Source organism: Poromitra crassiceps (genome assembly GCF_964638095.1).
Source record: "Poromitra crassiceps genome assembly, chromosome: 1".
NCBI lineage: Eukaryota > Metazoa > Chordata > Actinopteri > Beryciformes > Melamphaidae > Poromitra > Poromitra crassiceps.
Window position 1 is genome coordinate 60,393,703 of NC_139623.1, and position 14,487 is coordinate 60,408,189.

The 14,487-nt window shown below is 44.0% G+C and overlaps 1 protein-coding gene across 1 annotated transcript in view; it reads right to left on the reverse strand.

Annotated features, from left to right (window-relative positions):
- Nucleotides 1-12,994, reverse strand: part of LOC310788537 (semaphorin-4A-like) — a 62,243-nt gene extending 49,249 nt beyond the window's left edge. Inside the window, exons 1-3 of the mRNA XM_083650075.1 lie at nt 12,781-12,994; nt 4,461-4,612; nt 948-1,010 (exon numbers count right to left, since the gene is read on the reverse strand). Coding sequence (XP_083506201.1) covers nt 948-1,010; nt 4,461-4,612; nt 12,781-12,862 — 297 coding nt within the window. The 5' untranslated portion in view covers nt 12,863-12,994. The remainder of the gene's footprint in view (nt 1-947; nt 1,011-4,460; nt 4,613-12,780) is intronic.
- Nucleotides 12,995-14,487: the final 1,493 nt, after the last annotated feature.

Below are 14,487 nucleotides of genomic sequence, written 5' to 3' on the forward strand. Positions count from 1 at the left end.
GAGCTATTTGCGCGTAAGAGGTCCTTTTCAAAGCTCTTAGCTGCTGACGATAGGGTAATGCCATCTATCCCACATTTTAGCGCTGAAACGCCTGCTTTGGCATGGGGCAGCCAATGCCCAGTACAATTATCACAGGCATGCGCTTGTGTCCGCCCCCAATTTGCATTGCGCACGGCGTTAAACGAGCGCAAATGCTAAATTAGCGCTTTTGGGAAGATAGAGCCCTATATTACCTGTGCAGACGGAACACTTTCAATATGGACAAGCCTTTGATGGTTTTATTCTCCAAAATCTTTTATTGAGTCTATTTTAACATTTTGTTTAATTTCTTGGTATGGGAACCTTACTGTGCAAACAAAAATTGTCTCTCCAATATTGTTAAAGTAGCCAGCAAAATCATTGGCATGCAGCAGCTCTTTTTAGCATACATCTATGACAAACTTGTGCAAGGCACAGTCGATCTTGGCTCGCCCTCAGCTTCTCATGGAATGGCTATTCTGCTCAGCTAATAGAATAAATCTTTAATTAGCTCAGCTAAGTCAGAAAGCTAACGTCAATACCGTAGCTATGCTAGCAATTTTCAAAGTCAATAACAATGCATACGGTTGACAAACAGTAAATATAACAGTATCCTATTTGTAACAACAAGACAAGCTAGCTACTGTATCCAGCCGTGCTATTGTCCCCAAATCAATATGAAGATTTTCAGGAACGATGAGATAGGCTCTGTCACCCTGAAGTAGCGAATAACGTTAGCTGTGCTGTTTGATTAAACAGCTGTGCAGGTTGGAATTTAGAACTGTGATTAAACTTGCACCGGACTACATGTACGTTAAAGGATTTTAACGCACACCTGCTGGCCAATCAGAAAAGAGTATTCACAGACCAAGTTATAACAGAAATTAAAACATGCAAATGTACAAAACTGGAATTATATGGTTTGTTACCGTTTTATTTTTGCCTTTATCCTCACAGGCCTGCAGGTCACCGTCAGACGGACTCCAGTCCACCTGAGGAGAGCAGACACACTGACATTTTAAGAGTCCACCTGAGGAGAGCAGACACACTGACATGTTAAGAGAGGACTCCAGTCCACCTGAGGAGAGCAGACACACTGACATGTTAAGAGAGGACTCCAGTCCACCTGAGGAGAGCAGACACACTGACATGTTAAGAGTCCACCTGAGGAGAGCAGACACACTGACATGTTAAGAGAGGACTCCAGTCCACCTGAGGAGAGCAGACACACTGACATGTTAAGAGTCCACCTGAGGAGAGCAGACACACTGACATGTTAAGAGTCCACCTGAGGAGAGCAGACACACTGACATGTTAAGAGTCCACCTGAGGAGAGCAGACACACTGACATGTTAAGAGTCCACCTGAGGAGAGCAGACACACTGACATGTTAAGAGTCCACCTGAGGAGAGCAGACACACTGACATGTTAAGAGTCCACCTGAGGAGAGCAGACACAATGACATGTTAAGAGTCCACCTGAGGAGAGCAGACACACTGACATGTTAAGAGTCCACCTGAGGAGAGCAGACACACTGACATGTTAAGAGTCCACCTGAGGAGAGCAGACACACTGACATGTTAAGAGTCCACCTGAGGAGAGCAGACACACTGACATGTTAAGAGTCCACCTGAGGAGAGCAGACACACTGACATGTTAAGAGAGAAATAACGCCAATTATACAACAGCTAATTCCGGTTGAGCAATTTGACCGGACAAGAGGCATTCCATGCATGCTGATATTGAGGGTGCGCCAGAGCAGTGAAAGTGCTCTTATGCTTGACCAGCTCATCATGGAGTGGGTGCTGTAGTATCCTATAGGAAACTGTGGACGATTCCAAGGGCCCTTGGCTGACAGGGGCCCTGACAGGGGCCCTAAAAAAATGGAAGACTCTGGAATTTTTTGCAGTATTAAATTATTAACCTATCGTCATTAATATAATATTTTATTCACAATGTACTAATAAAACTAATGGTTTATTTTTATTTTTATTGTATTTTGGCAAAAGAAATCATCCACCCTCCTCCCCCTTCGATTTTCATAAAATGGTTCAGTCCTGCCTCAAGTCCGCCCAACTATACCTTATTTTGTTCATAAGAAGGAGGGCTTTCCACTTTACAAGTAAGCAGAAATATATGAAAGCCTGAGAACGAAAAATAAGTAGTAATTAAATTAGTTACAAACCAGTTTGCAATCTCTTTGGATCTGACATGACATCACCGTTCTCCATCTACTCTCCAAAACTTTCCTGTGCTCCATAAGAGTAATAAACATTATGGATATGAATGAATTTGATTGTGATATTAAAGATAATCGATGTTAAATCGAACATGATGCTGTGATATTGTCCAAATCTCCAAGAAGCCTTTTATTTCAATTTTTTCCTGTGATGGCTATACTATACTAGTCCTACATAATAATTTCCTTCTCAGTGGACTTACAGGGTCTGATAGTTTATAGTGATACTCTTGTCTTGTCCTAACCATAGAACTGTCCTAGTGAATGTTATTCAACTTTTGTATATCCTACTGGAAATTAAGCCGTTAGTCCATAGTGAAATAGGCTGTTACTTCACAGAATCTCTGAGTGTTTACATTTCTGCCAATATTTAATCAATGCAGGGATAAGATTTTTTTTGCAAGCCATTCATACTAAATCAGTTGTCCCTGGCCTACAACAGTCTATAATAACAGACTCCTGTTGGACTCCATATGTGTATCAATATTCTTTCTAAGTCATTAGTTTACTGATAGTATTTCTTTGTTCACTCTGGGGCAGTGGTTCCCAACCTTTTCCAACTCAGGGCCCACTTTTATGTCTCAAAAATGTTCGCGGCCCACCTCCGACCCCATAAATACAAAGGCCATATAATGCGTTCTCAGAGCACTTTTTTATTGAAAATTGAACATAAAGGACTGAACTGAATACAGGAGAAACATGTTGGAAGCTCCACAGTCACTAACACAGCACCTGTAACATGTTGCAACACCTTCAGTATTACAGTTTTCAAGGAGCTGTCCACACACACACACACACATACACACACACACGCACACACACACACACACACACACACACACACACACACACACACACACACCAATCATTCAAGGAGCTGTCCATCAGCACCACACAGATGTCAGAAATGACAAGCAAGGGGCTGTCTGTAACAGGCTAATTAACAAATGATTAATAAATAACGGTATCCTTCAACAATGGAAAAATGCATTCTCATAACAATTTGACATCCAATATCAGATCCAAACAAAATCCAAATATCAGAAGAAAGCCCATTAAATCGATAGGGTTACAAATAAACACAAACCCAATATAAAGATGATGTAAAGATGAAACTTCAATTCAAGCAAAAGCAATAACATCAAAGAAACAAAAATCATACTTTTTCAAGTATGATTTTTCAAAATCTTTAAAAAAAAAATTGAAAAAAAAAAAAAAAAATTTTTTTTTTCAAAAATCATACTTTTTTGGAAATGATTTGGCGGCCCACTTGCAATACCTTCGCGGCCCACCAGGGGGCCGCGGACCACAGGTTGGGAATCACTGCTCTGGGGTATTCAGAGCAAAGAGGGAGAGAGAAACAGAGAGCATGATGATTCAACAGGACAAGGAGAGCTGGTATAGATGATATGGAGGTGAGTGAGAAAGGGCAAATAATGACATTACAATAGTCTAATCTGAATATTAATTTAAAATGAGATATTCCTCCAAATCGGGCTTAAATGGCCAACATTTTCCGCCGCCGCCCTATGGACGGCGGCATCGGTGTGGTATCCTTTCATGGGGCTGAAATTAAAAGGAAAGAAGACTGAATTTAAAGGATACTACGTCATCGGAGGCCACAAAGTACCATTCAATCTTCAAATTCTACAAAGGACTGCATCCTCAGCAGAGAAGAAATTTCGAGGATGCATGTGTATCCTGGCGAGCATCGTAAATTAAAAATCAGTTTAGTGTGGTAGCAAACGTTTTAATGCCAAATTGTTCATTAATAAGCTAGAAACTTCAGTAGCCTTGGGCTAACTGAGCTGGCTAAGTTTGTTAGCTGGCCTGCTAGCTAACTAGCTCGCTAGGTCTGTCAAATTCCTTTGTTGTGTTTTGGTGCGGAAGTGACATTGGGACCATGATGCAATCACGCACACTCACTAGCCTGTTCCAAAATGTTTGCTCTTCGAATGTGAGGAAGGGCTCTTGCCTGCCCTCTGTAGGACGTGACTAGGAAGGAGCCGTCCTGCCGAGGAAGCAACCTTAACATTGAGTGTCACATTGAGGCTAGGTGCTGATATACAGTAACAACAGCCCCACCTCCAGTGTCATATTGCTGAATCATATTTCATACAAACTAACAAAAAGCTGTAGGACTTCCAGCACATGAACACACTGCGTCCCAGTCCTGCTAAGCATCATGGGAGTGCATGACTACCTTGTTCTTCAGGCTGATGACATCACGCCGGCTGACATCCAATGAGAGGACCGCGTCCTGCCCTCCCACATACAGTGTGGCGCCATCGACGCTTAGCAACAGGCTGCTGCTGTGGGCGTCCCTGAAATGGGCCAGCGGCCTGTCTGTGGAGTCTACACACACACAGACACACATGCACGCACATCACACACACACACACAGACGCACACATGCGCACGCACAAACACGCACACACATGCACGCACACGCACGTGGAAGCGCGCAAACACGCACACACACACCTCAATATGGAGTAGGGTTTCAAATATTTGCGTTTTTCACATCGACTGTCTATATGTCACTGTGACTCACCCATTGGTTTTTGGCAGAGGTAGAAGTAACTAATTACAAGCATTCAAATTACTGAAATTGAGTAGCTTTTTTGTGTACTTATACTTTTTGAGTAATTTTTTTAAATCGGTAATTTTACTTTAACTTGAGTACATTTAGAAGTAGTAAAATGAATCCAAATTAAGTTCCTCTATGGGTTCCCCACAGGGCTGTGTTCTTTCCTCACTGTTCTTCATTCTTTACACAAACTTCTGCAGGAGCATCTATGAGAACAGGCACATCCTGAGGTTTGCTGACGACTCCGTCATAGTGAGTCTTTTGAACAACAGTGAAACTGAGCACGGCGCTGTGGTTGATGATTTCATAACTTGGTGCAATGACTTCTTCCTCTCAATCAATGTGTCAAAGACCAAAGACATGGTTATTGATTTTCGGAAATCTCGACCTAGCAGCTAACTCCTTATACCATCATCCAGGATAAGGAAGTCGAGATTGTCCCACAATATAAATACCTGGGAACTGTCATTGACAATAAGCTGAGCTTTGAATCCAACCCAGATGCTGTATGCAAAAAGGTCCAGCAGCGCCTCTTCTTCTTAAGAAAAGAAACTGAGTTCATTTAAAGCGTGGGGGTTTCCTGTGAAATACCCCACAGTCCAGCAGCGCCTCTTCTTCTTAAGAAAAGAAACTGAGTTCATTTAAAGTTTGCAATGTTCTAATGACTTTGTTTTATCAGTGCTTTATTGAGTGTGTTCTTTCTTATTGTTGTGTGGCTTGGTTTGGTTTCCTCTCCCTGTCCAATAAGAACAGGCTTATCAAAGTGGCAAGTAAAGTGATGGGGGTGCAGCAAGCCCAGCTCCAGGATATATACCTTAAGCGGGTAAGCAGCAAGGCTAAGCTTATTCTCCACTGTTCTGAGCACCCACTGTTTCAGGGGTTTGACCTCCTCCCATCCGGCCACCGTTTTAGGATGCCAAAGACCAGGACGCAGCGTACCAGGGTCTCTTTTATTCCTGTTGCTATAGACAGGCTTAATCTCCTGGGCTAGGCTTGTCTGCACACCCCATACTACTTCTTATGCATTTGCACTTCAATGCCTTGTTTTTTATTATCAATATTGTTTCGGTATTATGCACTTTAATGCACTGGTTACATTATTACCATGCACTTTAATGCATCACACCTTATTAGTAGTATTTTTATTGGTAGTTCTTTTGAATCTACCTTGATTGTCTCTGCTTATGCATTTTATTGCATTATCAGTGCATTATTGCACAATGTTGTCAGTGCCTTATAGGGGTAATGTACTTTTCCTTTTTTTTGCTCAAACCTGTTCGCTCCCGTAGCTATTGCAGCTGTCATGTTTATTATGATCTGTGATGTCGTCTGATGTTGTTTTTGTCTACTGTGTTGTTGATGCCTGCTGCAAATCTAATTTCCCTCGGGATATCAATACAACTGAACTGAACTGAACTGAACTATTGGCTGCTCAAAAACATCACCAGAAGTCACCAGATTACATTATGCTAATTTGCATATCAATATAAAACCTACAGTCCTTGCTCGCAGCAGAGGGAGGGGGGCTATGCTGTGATCATCAGACGTCTGTGGGTGACAAGCAAGTAGAGCAAACCGGCATCAACCATACCAAATGCTTTGGATTCAACACTTTACCAGAAGGTGAATGACGGTCAGTCAGACAGACAGACAGACAGACAGACAGACAGACAGACAGACAGACAGAAAGACAGGCAGGCAGAAGGACAGACAGACAGACAGACAGACAGACAGACAGACAGACAGACAGACAGAAAGACAGGCAGGCAGAAGGACAGACAGACAGACAGACAGACAGACAGACAGACAGACAGGCAGGCAGAAGGACAGACAGACATGATGATCACTTGGCTGCAGCACTGACTATAGATGCCTTGGTGCATGTGGGGAGCTTGCGCGTGATCTGCCAAGGAATGCGCTGCAGTGCCTCGCTCGACTATACTGTAGCCCTTAAAGTCGAGCTGAAATGGGTCGGAGAGGATCTGTGTGACGTATTGCGACTGAAACAGGGTAGAGAGGCGGGACACAGCATGTGGAGGAGTTTGATTTGACTGTTGGAAAGCAGGATTAGGGCCTGGAGTTGATGTTGGCCAATCCTGGCGGTTGAATAAGGCTAGTTAGGTTAGTTAGGTAAGGCTAGTTCTGCCCCCAAATCGAGTGGGATCCATATTATGGATCTCACTCGTTTTGGGGCAGAACAAGTCTGCAACACAAAATAATGTATTTTACCGGTCAAAACGGAAACCTACCTGTCACATTTCAATAACAGTCTATGTACAAACACAATATAAATACAGCCCTGTGGAGTGCGCGCTGGCTGCTGGCTTGAAGTGTGTGACGAGCTGTGGTAAATAACAATATTGCTGGAATGCGAGTTTAACAAGCCCGTTACATGTTCTTTGCATTCTACATTAAATGAAAACAGTATGAGTTTTATTTTGTATGTTATACTTATTATTGGCCAAGTATATTAACATTTATGGACTAGAAAAGTCTGCACTACTAGGCAGCCATGTTGCCTGCTCAGAATTTTCTCAGAGCCATGAAGATTGACAGCTGTCATGTCGTGATATGATTGGTTGAAATGGGGTAGAAATGTGATAGTACTAGCTGACCTCAGCAAACGGCAGATGACTGATGACTTTTCTTGGTGTACTGGTCTGACATGTTAGTAATATTGCACATTGGTACCCGGTTATCTTACCTCCCAATTTAGCAACCCTGTGTAATTGATTCTTGTTCTGTACACTTAGTGATCCACCCCAACACTGAATACTGAAGGTCAGCACACTCTGGATGCAGGTCTTATAGAACAGTATCTGCAAAGTTCTGTCCACTTTAAAACTTTTAAGTTCTGTTGAGCCTTTGCAGACCAGTGGCCTGTACTACGAATGTTGTATAAGAAGATCCAGGATCTGTCCCTTGATCTGGTTTGTCTAAACCAGATCAGCTCGATTGTAGTTAACTTGTACTACGAACGTCGATTGGCACTCGTTAACTCGAACCAGGTTTTTCTAATCAAGCTCACAGCTCGTGCACATGAAAATGCCCGTGCACTGGAGCTCGTGCCCGCAAAAGAGGCGTGGTTTTTAACAACTGCCAATCACAGTGCAATATGGACTGCTCCAACTCTGACAGCGCCAGACACGCCTATTTCCTCATTGAATGAAACCGCAAATACAAATCTGCGTTGGATATTATTACTGTTCCCGAATGACTGTCTAAAGTGACCACTTTTATCCACACCAGTAATTTCTTTGAAGAGCGGTTTCGTAGGCTATCTACAGCTCTCTATCTACAGTCTTTTGTGGAAGCAATGTGTAATCTATCTCAGTCCAAAATCCGTATGTATAGACCATTTTGGCTCAATGAATAATAATGATCTCATGATGTGCACTTTAGTTTAGATGTGGTTTAGTCGCACTGATTGAATAATTCCTATAGGCTAATCAATAAAAAAAGAATGATAATACAATTAAAAAATGCTTCTGAACTGAATCGACACGGTACGTGCGGGCATAGATTTCATTTATAAAAAATAGCCTATTTTGTGGCCAATCACATTATGAACAGCTGAGTTGACACGGCAGGCACACCCATTTCCTCGTTCAATGAAAGCGCAGTGATCAGAGTTTTAGCGGATATTTAATGTAGCCTGTCAGAATGAAAATCTGCGTTGGATATAGTCTGCTGAAAGACTGTCTAAAGCTGACGCTTTTATTCACATCAGTCATTTGATTTACTTTGATCAGCGATTTCTGTCTCCTGCAGCAGCTTTTTGCGAGTGTAAAAATGTAAATGTGTAATCTCAGTCTATAAATTTCCACAACCTGTAAGCCTATTTAGACCATAGATTTAGAAACGCATGCTCAATGAATAATGATCTCTATCACTCATTATGTGTGTGGTTGCACTGATCGAATAATTCATATATAAAATAATGATATCCTAATAGCCTATAAAAGAGAAAACTGCTGAACTGAATTGAGACGATGCGGGCATAGTTTTCATTGATAAAAACTAGCCTATTTTGTGGTCACATGGCTATTGTAATGTCAGCAGAGTCGCATATCTCCATATTTCATATAATGATGCTGGAAATATGAAGTTCAATCACATCATACAGGCCAAAAGCAACACAGTTGCAGCTGCAAAATGCAGGAGTAGCCTAGATATGAATCATCTTAATATGGGATCGCCTGTGTGCAGGCGATCCCATATTAAATTGCTTAGATGTAGTAGGCTATTCTAGCATGTATGACCATTTCAATTCCAACCCAACGTCAGTCTCAGCTCCGTTGCACACACGGCACCGTGTGCTTTGGAGACGTTTATGTAACCTTTTTATGCCGGTTTAGTGATATTTCTCCACTCACTATTCAGCTGCAATCGATCAGCGCGGTCAAACAACGTATCTAGGCTACTTGAGAGCACAAAAATGAATATATAAAAACATATTCCAAAGTGGTAAGTAGGGCTTAATTAAAATGTAGCCTAAGTGCAAGGCTTTAGTCCTTGGTTAATTCAACATTACAATTCGTGCTCCTTCCTCGTCCAGAAAGGGGTTGGCCATTTTTCCAAACTGCTGATTCGATTGGTTCGTGGGTGGTGTATTTAAGGTCTAATCTTATCCTTGCAACTTAACCTGCTGCGGACCAGGTTAAGTGTGAAGCATAAGTTGCTATGGAAATATATGTCGGTAAGAAGTTAACTTGCTTTGTAGTACGGCTAAACCAGGGTTAAACCTGAACTTACCTCGCTAAACCACTAATCTTGCTTTGTAGTACAGGCCTCTGGCATTGGTGTTGACATTCCATGTCAGTTTACTGTCAATAATAGTGCCCAGGTACTTGTACTCCTGTACTATTTCAATGGGTGAATTATTCATGGTCACGGGGGACAGAGAAACATTTTCACATAATGCAAGCAGAAAAAACACATGAACAAAACGAAAACACAAGTTGAATCCTCCAGCACACTAAACAAAAACATTCCTCCAATACACATTGATGAGAACAATTCTCAAACAAATGATTGAACCACACATGTCGGATTTAGTGTAAAGAAATCAGCAGAAACTAAACGAAAAAGCTCAGAACGAAAATGTGTTGCTGGTGAACGAATTTCCACTTTAAAGAGGGCATCATTCGCAGGGTGCACTGACGACGTTGACGTAGGCTATATGCGCTCTGTGTGTCTGTCTGCCTGTCTGCACATGCGAGCGCTGCGAGACCCCGCCAGTCCGCAGTTAATCAATGCATAGCCTACAAATGGATCTGGCTCTGACACAGCACCTCCTATTAAATAGCCTAAATTAATATTTTTTACGTCCAAGTTATAGTGTCGGCTACTGTGTTATGCGGTGAACCAAACAACGAAACACCTAATTCACAAGGATGCATGGCGCTCAATGCATGTGCCTGGGCGCAGTTAGCATGCAGCTCTGTCTCAACAGGTGGAGAGTGTGGCTACATATCAACATGCAGTGAGAGAAAGAGATAGAGACAAGACAAAGTATTTTCTGAAACCAAGCGGGTCTAATGTGTCTGTGGTGGAGAGGCACAGGAAATACCTCAGGTTTTCCTTCCAGGGGACAGGCTACGAGTTCTGCGTCCTCCCCTTCAGTCTGCCCCTGAGCCCACGGACGTTCACCGCCTGTGTGAACACGGCGCTGGCTCCCCTCCGTGCAAAGGGGATATGCATCTATGTTTACCTCGATGACGCGCTCATAGCGGCGGACTCGGGGGACCTCGTCATCGCGCAGACCAGGCCGGTGACAGACCACCTACAGGCCCTGGGGTTTCTGATAAACTGACAGAAGAGTTGACTCGCCCCGGTCCAGGTCACGACCTTCCTGGGGCTGGAGTTGAACTCGCTGACCATGAATGCGCGGCTCTCTGCGGAGAGGCCGGGGCGCATCATGCGGCTAGCCCAAGCCCAAGCCCTGCGCCTGGGTCACACAGCCTCGTGCATCAGTGCGTTGTGTTGCTGGGGCACATGGCTGCGGCGGCTGCCGTGCTTCCACTGGGACGAGTGCACATGTGTCCGTTCCAGATCTGGTTCCTCACCACCTGGACCCGGGCAGGGGCCGTCATCGAAGAGTACCCTTGACGAGTCTGGCCCGACGGGCACTGCGTGTGTGGACGGACCCTCGCTGGCTCTCCACGGGCGTGCGAGTGGGGCCTGTTCCACTCAGGCGTGTCATTCGCGCCGACGCCTCCCTGAGGGGTTGGGGCGCGGTGTGCAATAGCCTCTCGGGAAACGGCCAGTGGGAAGCCCAGGAGCTTCACCACATAAATGTGCTAGAGCTGGGAGCGTTTCGCCTGGCCTACTCCACTTCCGGCATCAGATACGTGGTTGCCATGTCCTGATTCGCTCGGACAACATGGCCAGGATCGCCTACTTGAACAAGCAGGGCGGTGTACGGTCGAGAACCTTGAACCAAGTGGCGGTGGATAGTTCCCTCCCCCTCCCTCCCCTGATATGTGAAGCACTTTGAGTATCTAGAAAGGCGCTATATAAATCTAATCAATTATTATTCAATTATTTATGAAGGGGGTGCGCAGGCTGCAACCACGGGTGCAGAATGTCTTCCCTAAATGGGACTTGTCACAGTGTTGGAGGGTCTCTCGGGTCTCCCGTTCGAGCCCTTGGAAACTGTGGACCTAAAGTTCCTGTGCTTGAAGACTGCGCTGCTGTTAGCCTTGTCTTCAAGCAAGAGGGTTGGTGACTTGATTGCCCTGTCGGTCCAGCAGTCTTGTTTGATATTTGCTGATGACCCCTCTCATTATGAAACAACAAAATAATAAAAACCTAATTGTTGTCCAGTCAGCCGGTTGCTGGCTTGATGCTGACGTCAGACTTGTGGTTGGCTCAGCTGATGCTCACTGCTTCTACATATTATGGGATGTGGAGCAAGCCCACCGCGTAAAAAAAACACTTGCTACAGAAACCACAATGGCAGACTTCCTCTGTCTGAGGAAGACTGCCTGGAGCCCGTTGGCTCAGTGTGGTTAGCGCCCTGCGCTCCACTCAGGAGCCTACAGGCAACAGTGTGGTTAGAGCCCTGCGCTCCACTCAGGAGCCTACAGGCAATAAGAGGAAGAGAAGAAGAAGCTACGTTTTGTCAATGAGATTCTGTCACATCTCTACACTGAGCTGCAACATGTGACGTGTTTCACAAGACAGCTGAGTCACAGCTGACTGACAGAAAACATTCACACTGTTAGTACCAGACTCACCCAACACTCTAAATGTTGGGCAAGTATGGTACCCACTAGGGCTGTGAATCTTCACTGGCCTCACGATTCGATTACGATTCAGAGGGCTACGATTCGATTACGATTATCGATGCATCTCGATGCATCTTAAATCGATGCATCACTTTTTTCCGCAATAGATGATTTATTTTTTCTCACTTTCTTTTTTCTCACTGTGTGGCTACTTTTAAAATAAATGTGCATTTGGAATTGCATTGTATTATGATCCATAATTAAAATAAACAACTGCATGTACATTATATTTTATTTGACTATATATATATATATTTTTTTATAATCGATTTTTGACATTTGTGAATCGATGCAGAATCGTGCACGTCCGCATCGCGATGCATCTTATAATCGATTATTTTTGACACCCCTAGTACCCACACGAGTATGGTTTTTATGCTGCTGTCTGATATGATGAGATGTGATTTTGCCTATTTAAATAAAGGCTAAATAAATAAAATAAAAATAAGTATTACTACTACTACTACTACTACTACTAATAATAAAAGTGCCATTGAAGGTTACAGCATTTCCAATGTGAAACACATTCTCAGTTTTCAACTTCCCATCCCTTGCCATCATGGACCAGTGGAACAAAAACACTTAAATACTCATTTTAACATTATTATTATTATTATTGAATTAATATCTAGAGGACTTACTGAGGGGGAAGGAGACCCGTGGAGGAGGCAGAGAGCCGGAGCAGCCGATCATGCCGAGCAGGAGTAAGACCAGCCCAGGCATGATGAGTCGAGACGAGACCAGACGAGGTGAAACAGACAGAGAGGTGGATGGATAGATAGATGATAGACAGATAGAGTTAGTATTTGCCTCTTACAGGAGCTTCGTCAGTGGTATCTCGTGTAGACGGACAGAGTTCAGTGTGTGTTGATTGTGTCTGAGAGAGACAGGAAGACTCACCAGCTACTTCCTCTTCAAGCTGCGGTGGAGAGAGGGCGCAGGGGGGGGGGGGGGGGGGGGGGGGCTCGACTCATTTCTCAAGTTCAACCCGCAACCTTTCAGTCCCCAGACCAGTTTCTCCCCCTCCCACAGCCAGTGCTGCGACTACTGCACCCATCACTCTCATCATTCCCATCACACTCTCACAGGCTCTGCTGGGTGGAGTCTGCTGGCCATCAATGTCCCTCCTCACCTATACCTACAGTATAAACACACGCAATCGAATCGATCGAAAAAATATATTTTTCCCTGTTTGTTTGTTTTTTGCTCCAAGTGAAATGTTTTATGGTCACTCACGGTCCAGTAGGTGGCTGGTTGGCTTGGTTCCAGGCTTAAAACTCATTACAGAAGGATTTTTCCAAACATCTATGGAGAAAATGAATGGGGAAATGCTCTGATGGAGCTGAGGAAAAGTGGGTGTTCACTGTTGAGCTCTATTGTAGGTAGAGATAACATGATCACAACATTCTCCTAGCCTGACTCCAGACCTTCAAAGCCACGCCCACTCCACAGTTGTGGATAATGAGTTTATGAATTGATGATGCAGTCTGAATATCAGGCTAACATTCTCCAACTGTGTTCACTTCTTGTCAATTCAATTAAATAATGCTGAAGTTTAACAATTCATCAGTTTGCTGGCGACCCCCGGAAACCTCGTTAAGGACCCCTGGTGGTCTCTGGACCACAGGTTGAGAACCTCTGACGTGGAAGCTTGGTAGAAATGACTCAGAGGTTTCAAAGTGACAGTGAGTGAGGTGCAGAGGCCCCCTCCCCCCCCCCACCCTGCCGACGCTCCACTGCCCACATCCTGTTTCAATCTGACATGCTGTTACTCACCGACCCAGATCTCTACATCACCAGATCACTCTCAATTCATCTGGATTCATTCAGTCAGATCTCTACATCACCAGATCACTCTCAATTCATCTGGATTCATTCAGTCAGATCTCTACATCACCAGATCACTCTCAATTCATCTGGATTCATCCAGTCAGAGAGCTGGACATTTTAGGGGATGTTTAGATAGAGAAACCGGACAAACCACTCAATGTTGGTGGACCAGTAACATCAGGGATTACCTGACCAGTAAAGTGACTAGTTGTAAGGCTGCTGGTTCAAACCTTGGTTACTAAGGTTATCAAAAGTATCGACAGTATCGATAAGTATGATCCCACTACACAATACAATACAATACTCATTTGCAGCAGTGCTTTCTCTTAATGAAACATCAAACAGACTCATGATCTTTCCCTCCCCATCATTGGTCGCGATCTGTTGCTTCAACAAGCTAAAAGTGTTGTGATAGGCTGATGGCGAGAGCAGGGGTAATTTGCTGTGTAGCGATAGGCTGATGACTAGAGCAGGGGTAATTTGCGGCATTCTGATAGGCTGATGACTAGAGCAGGGAT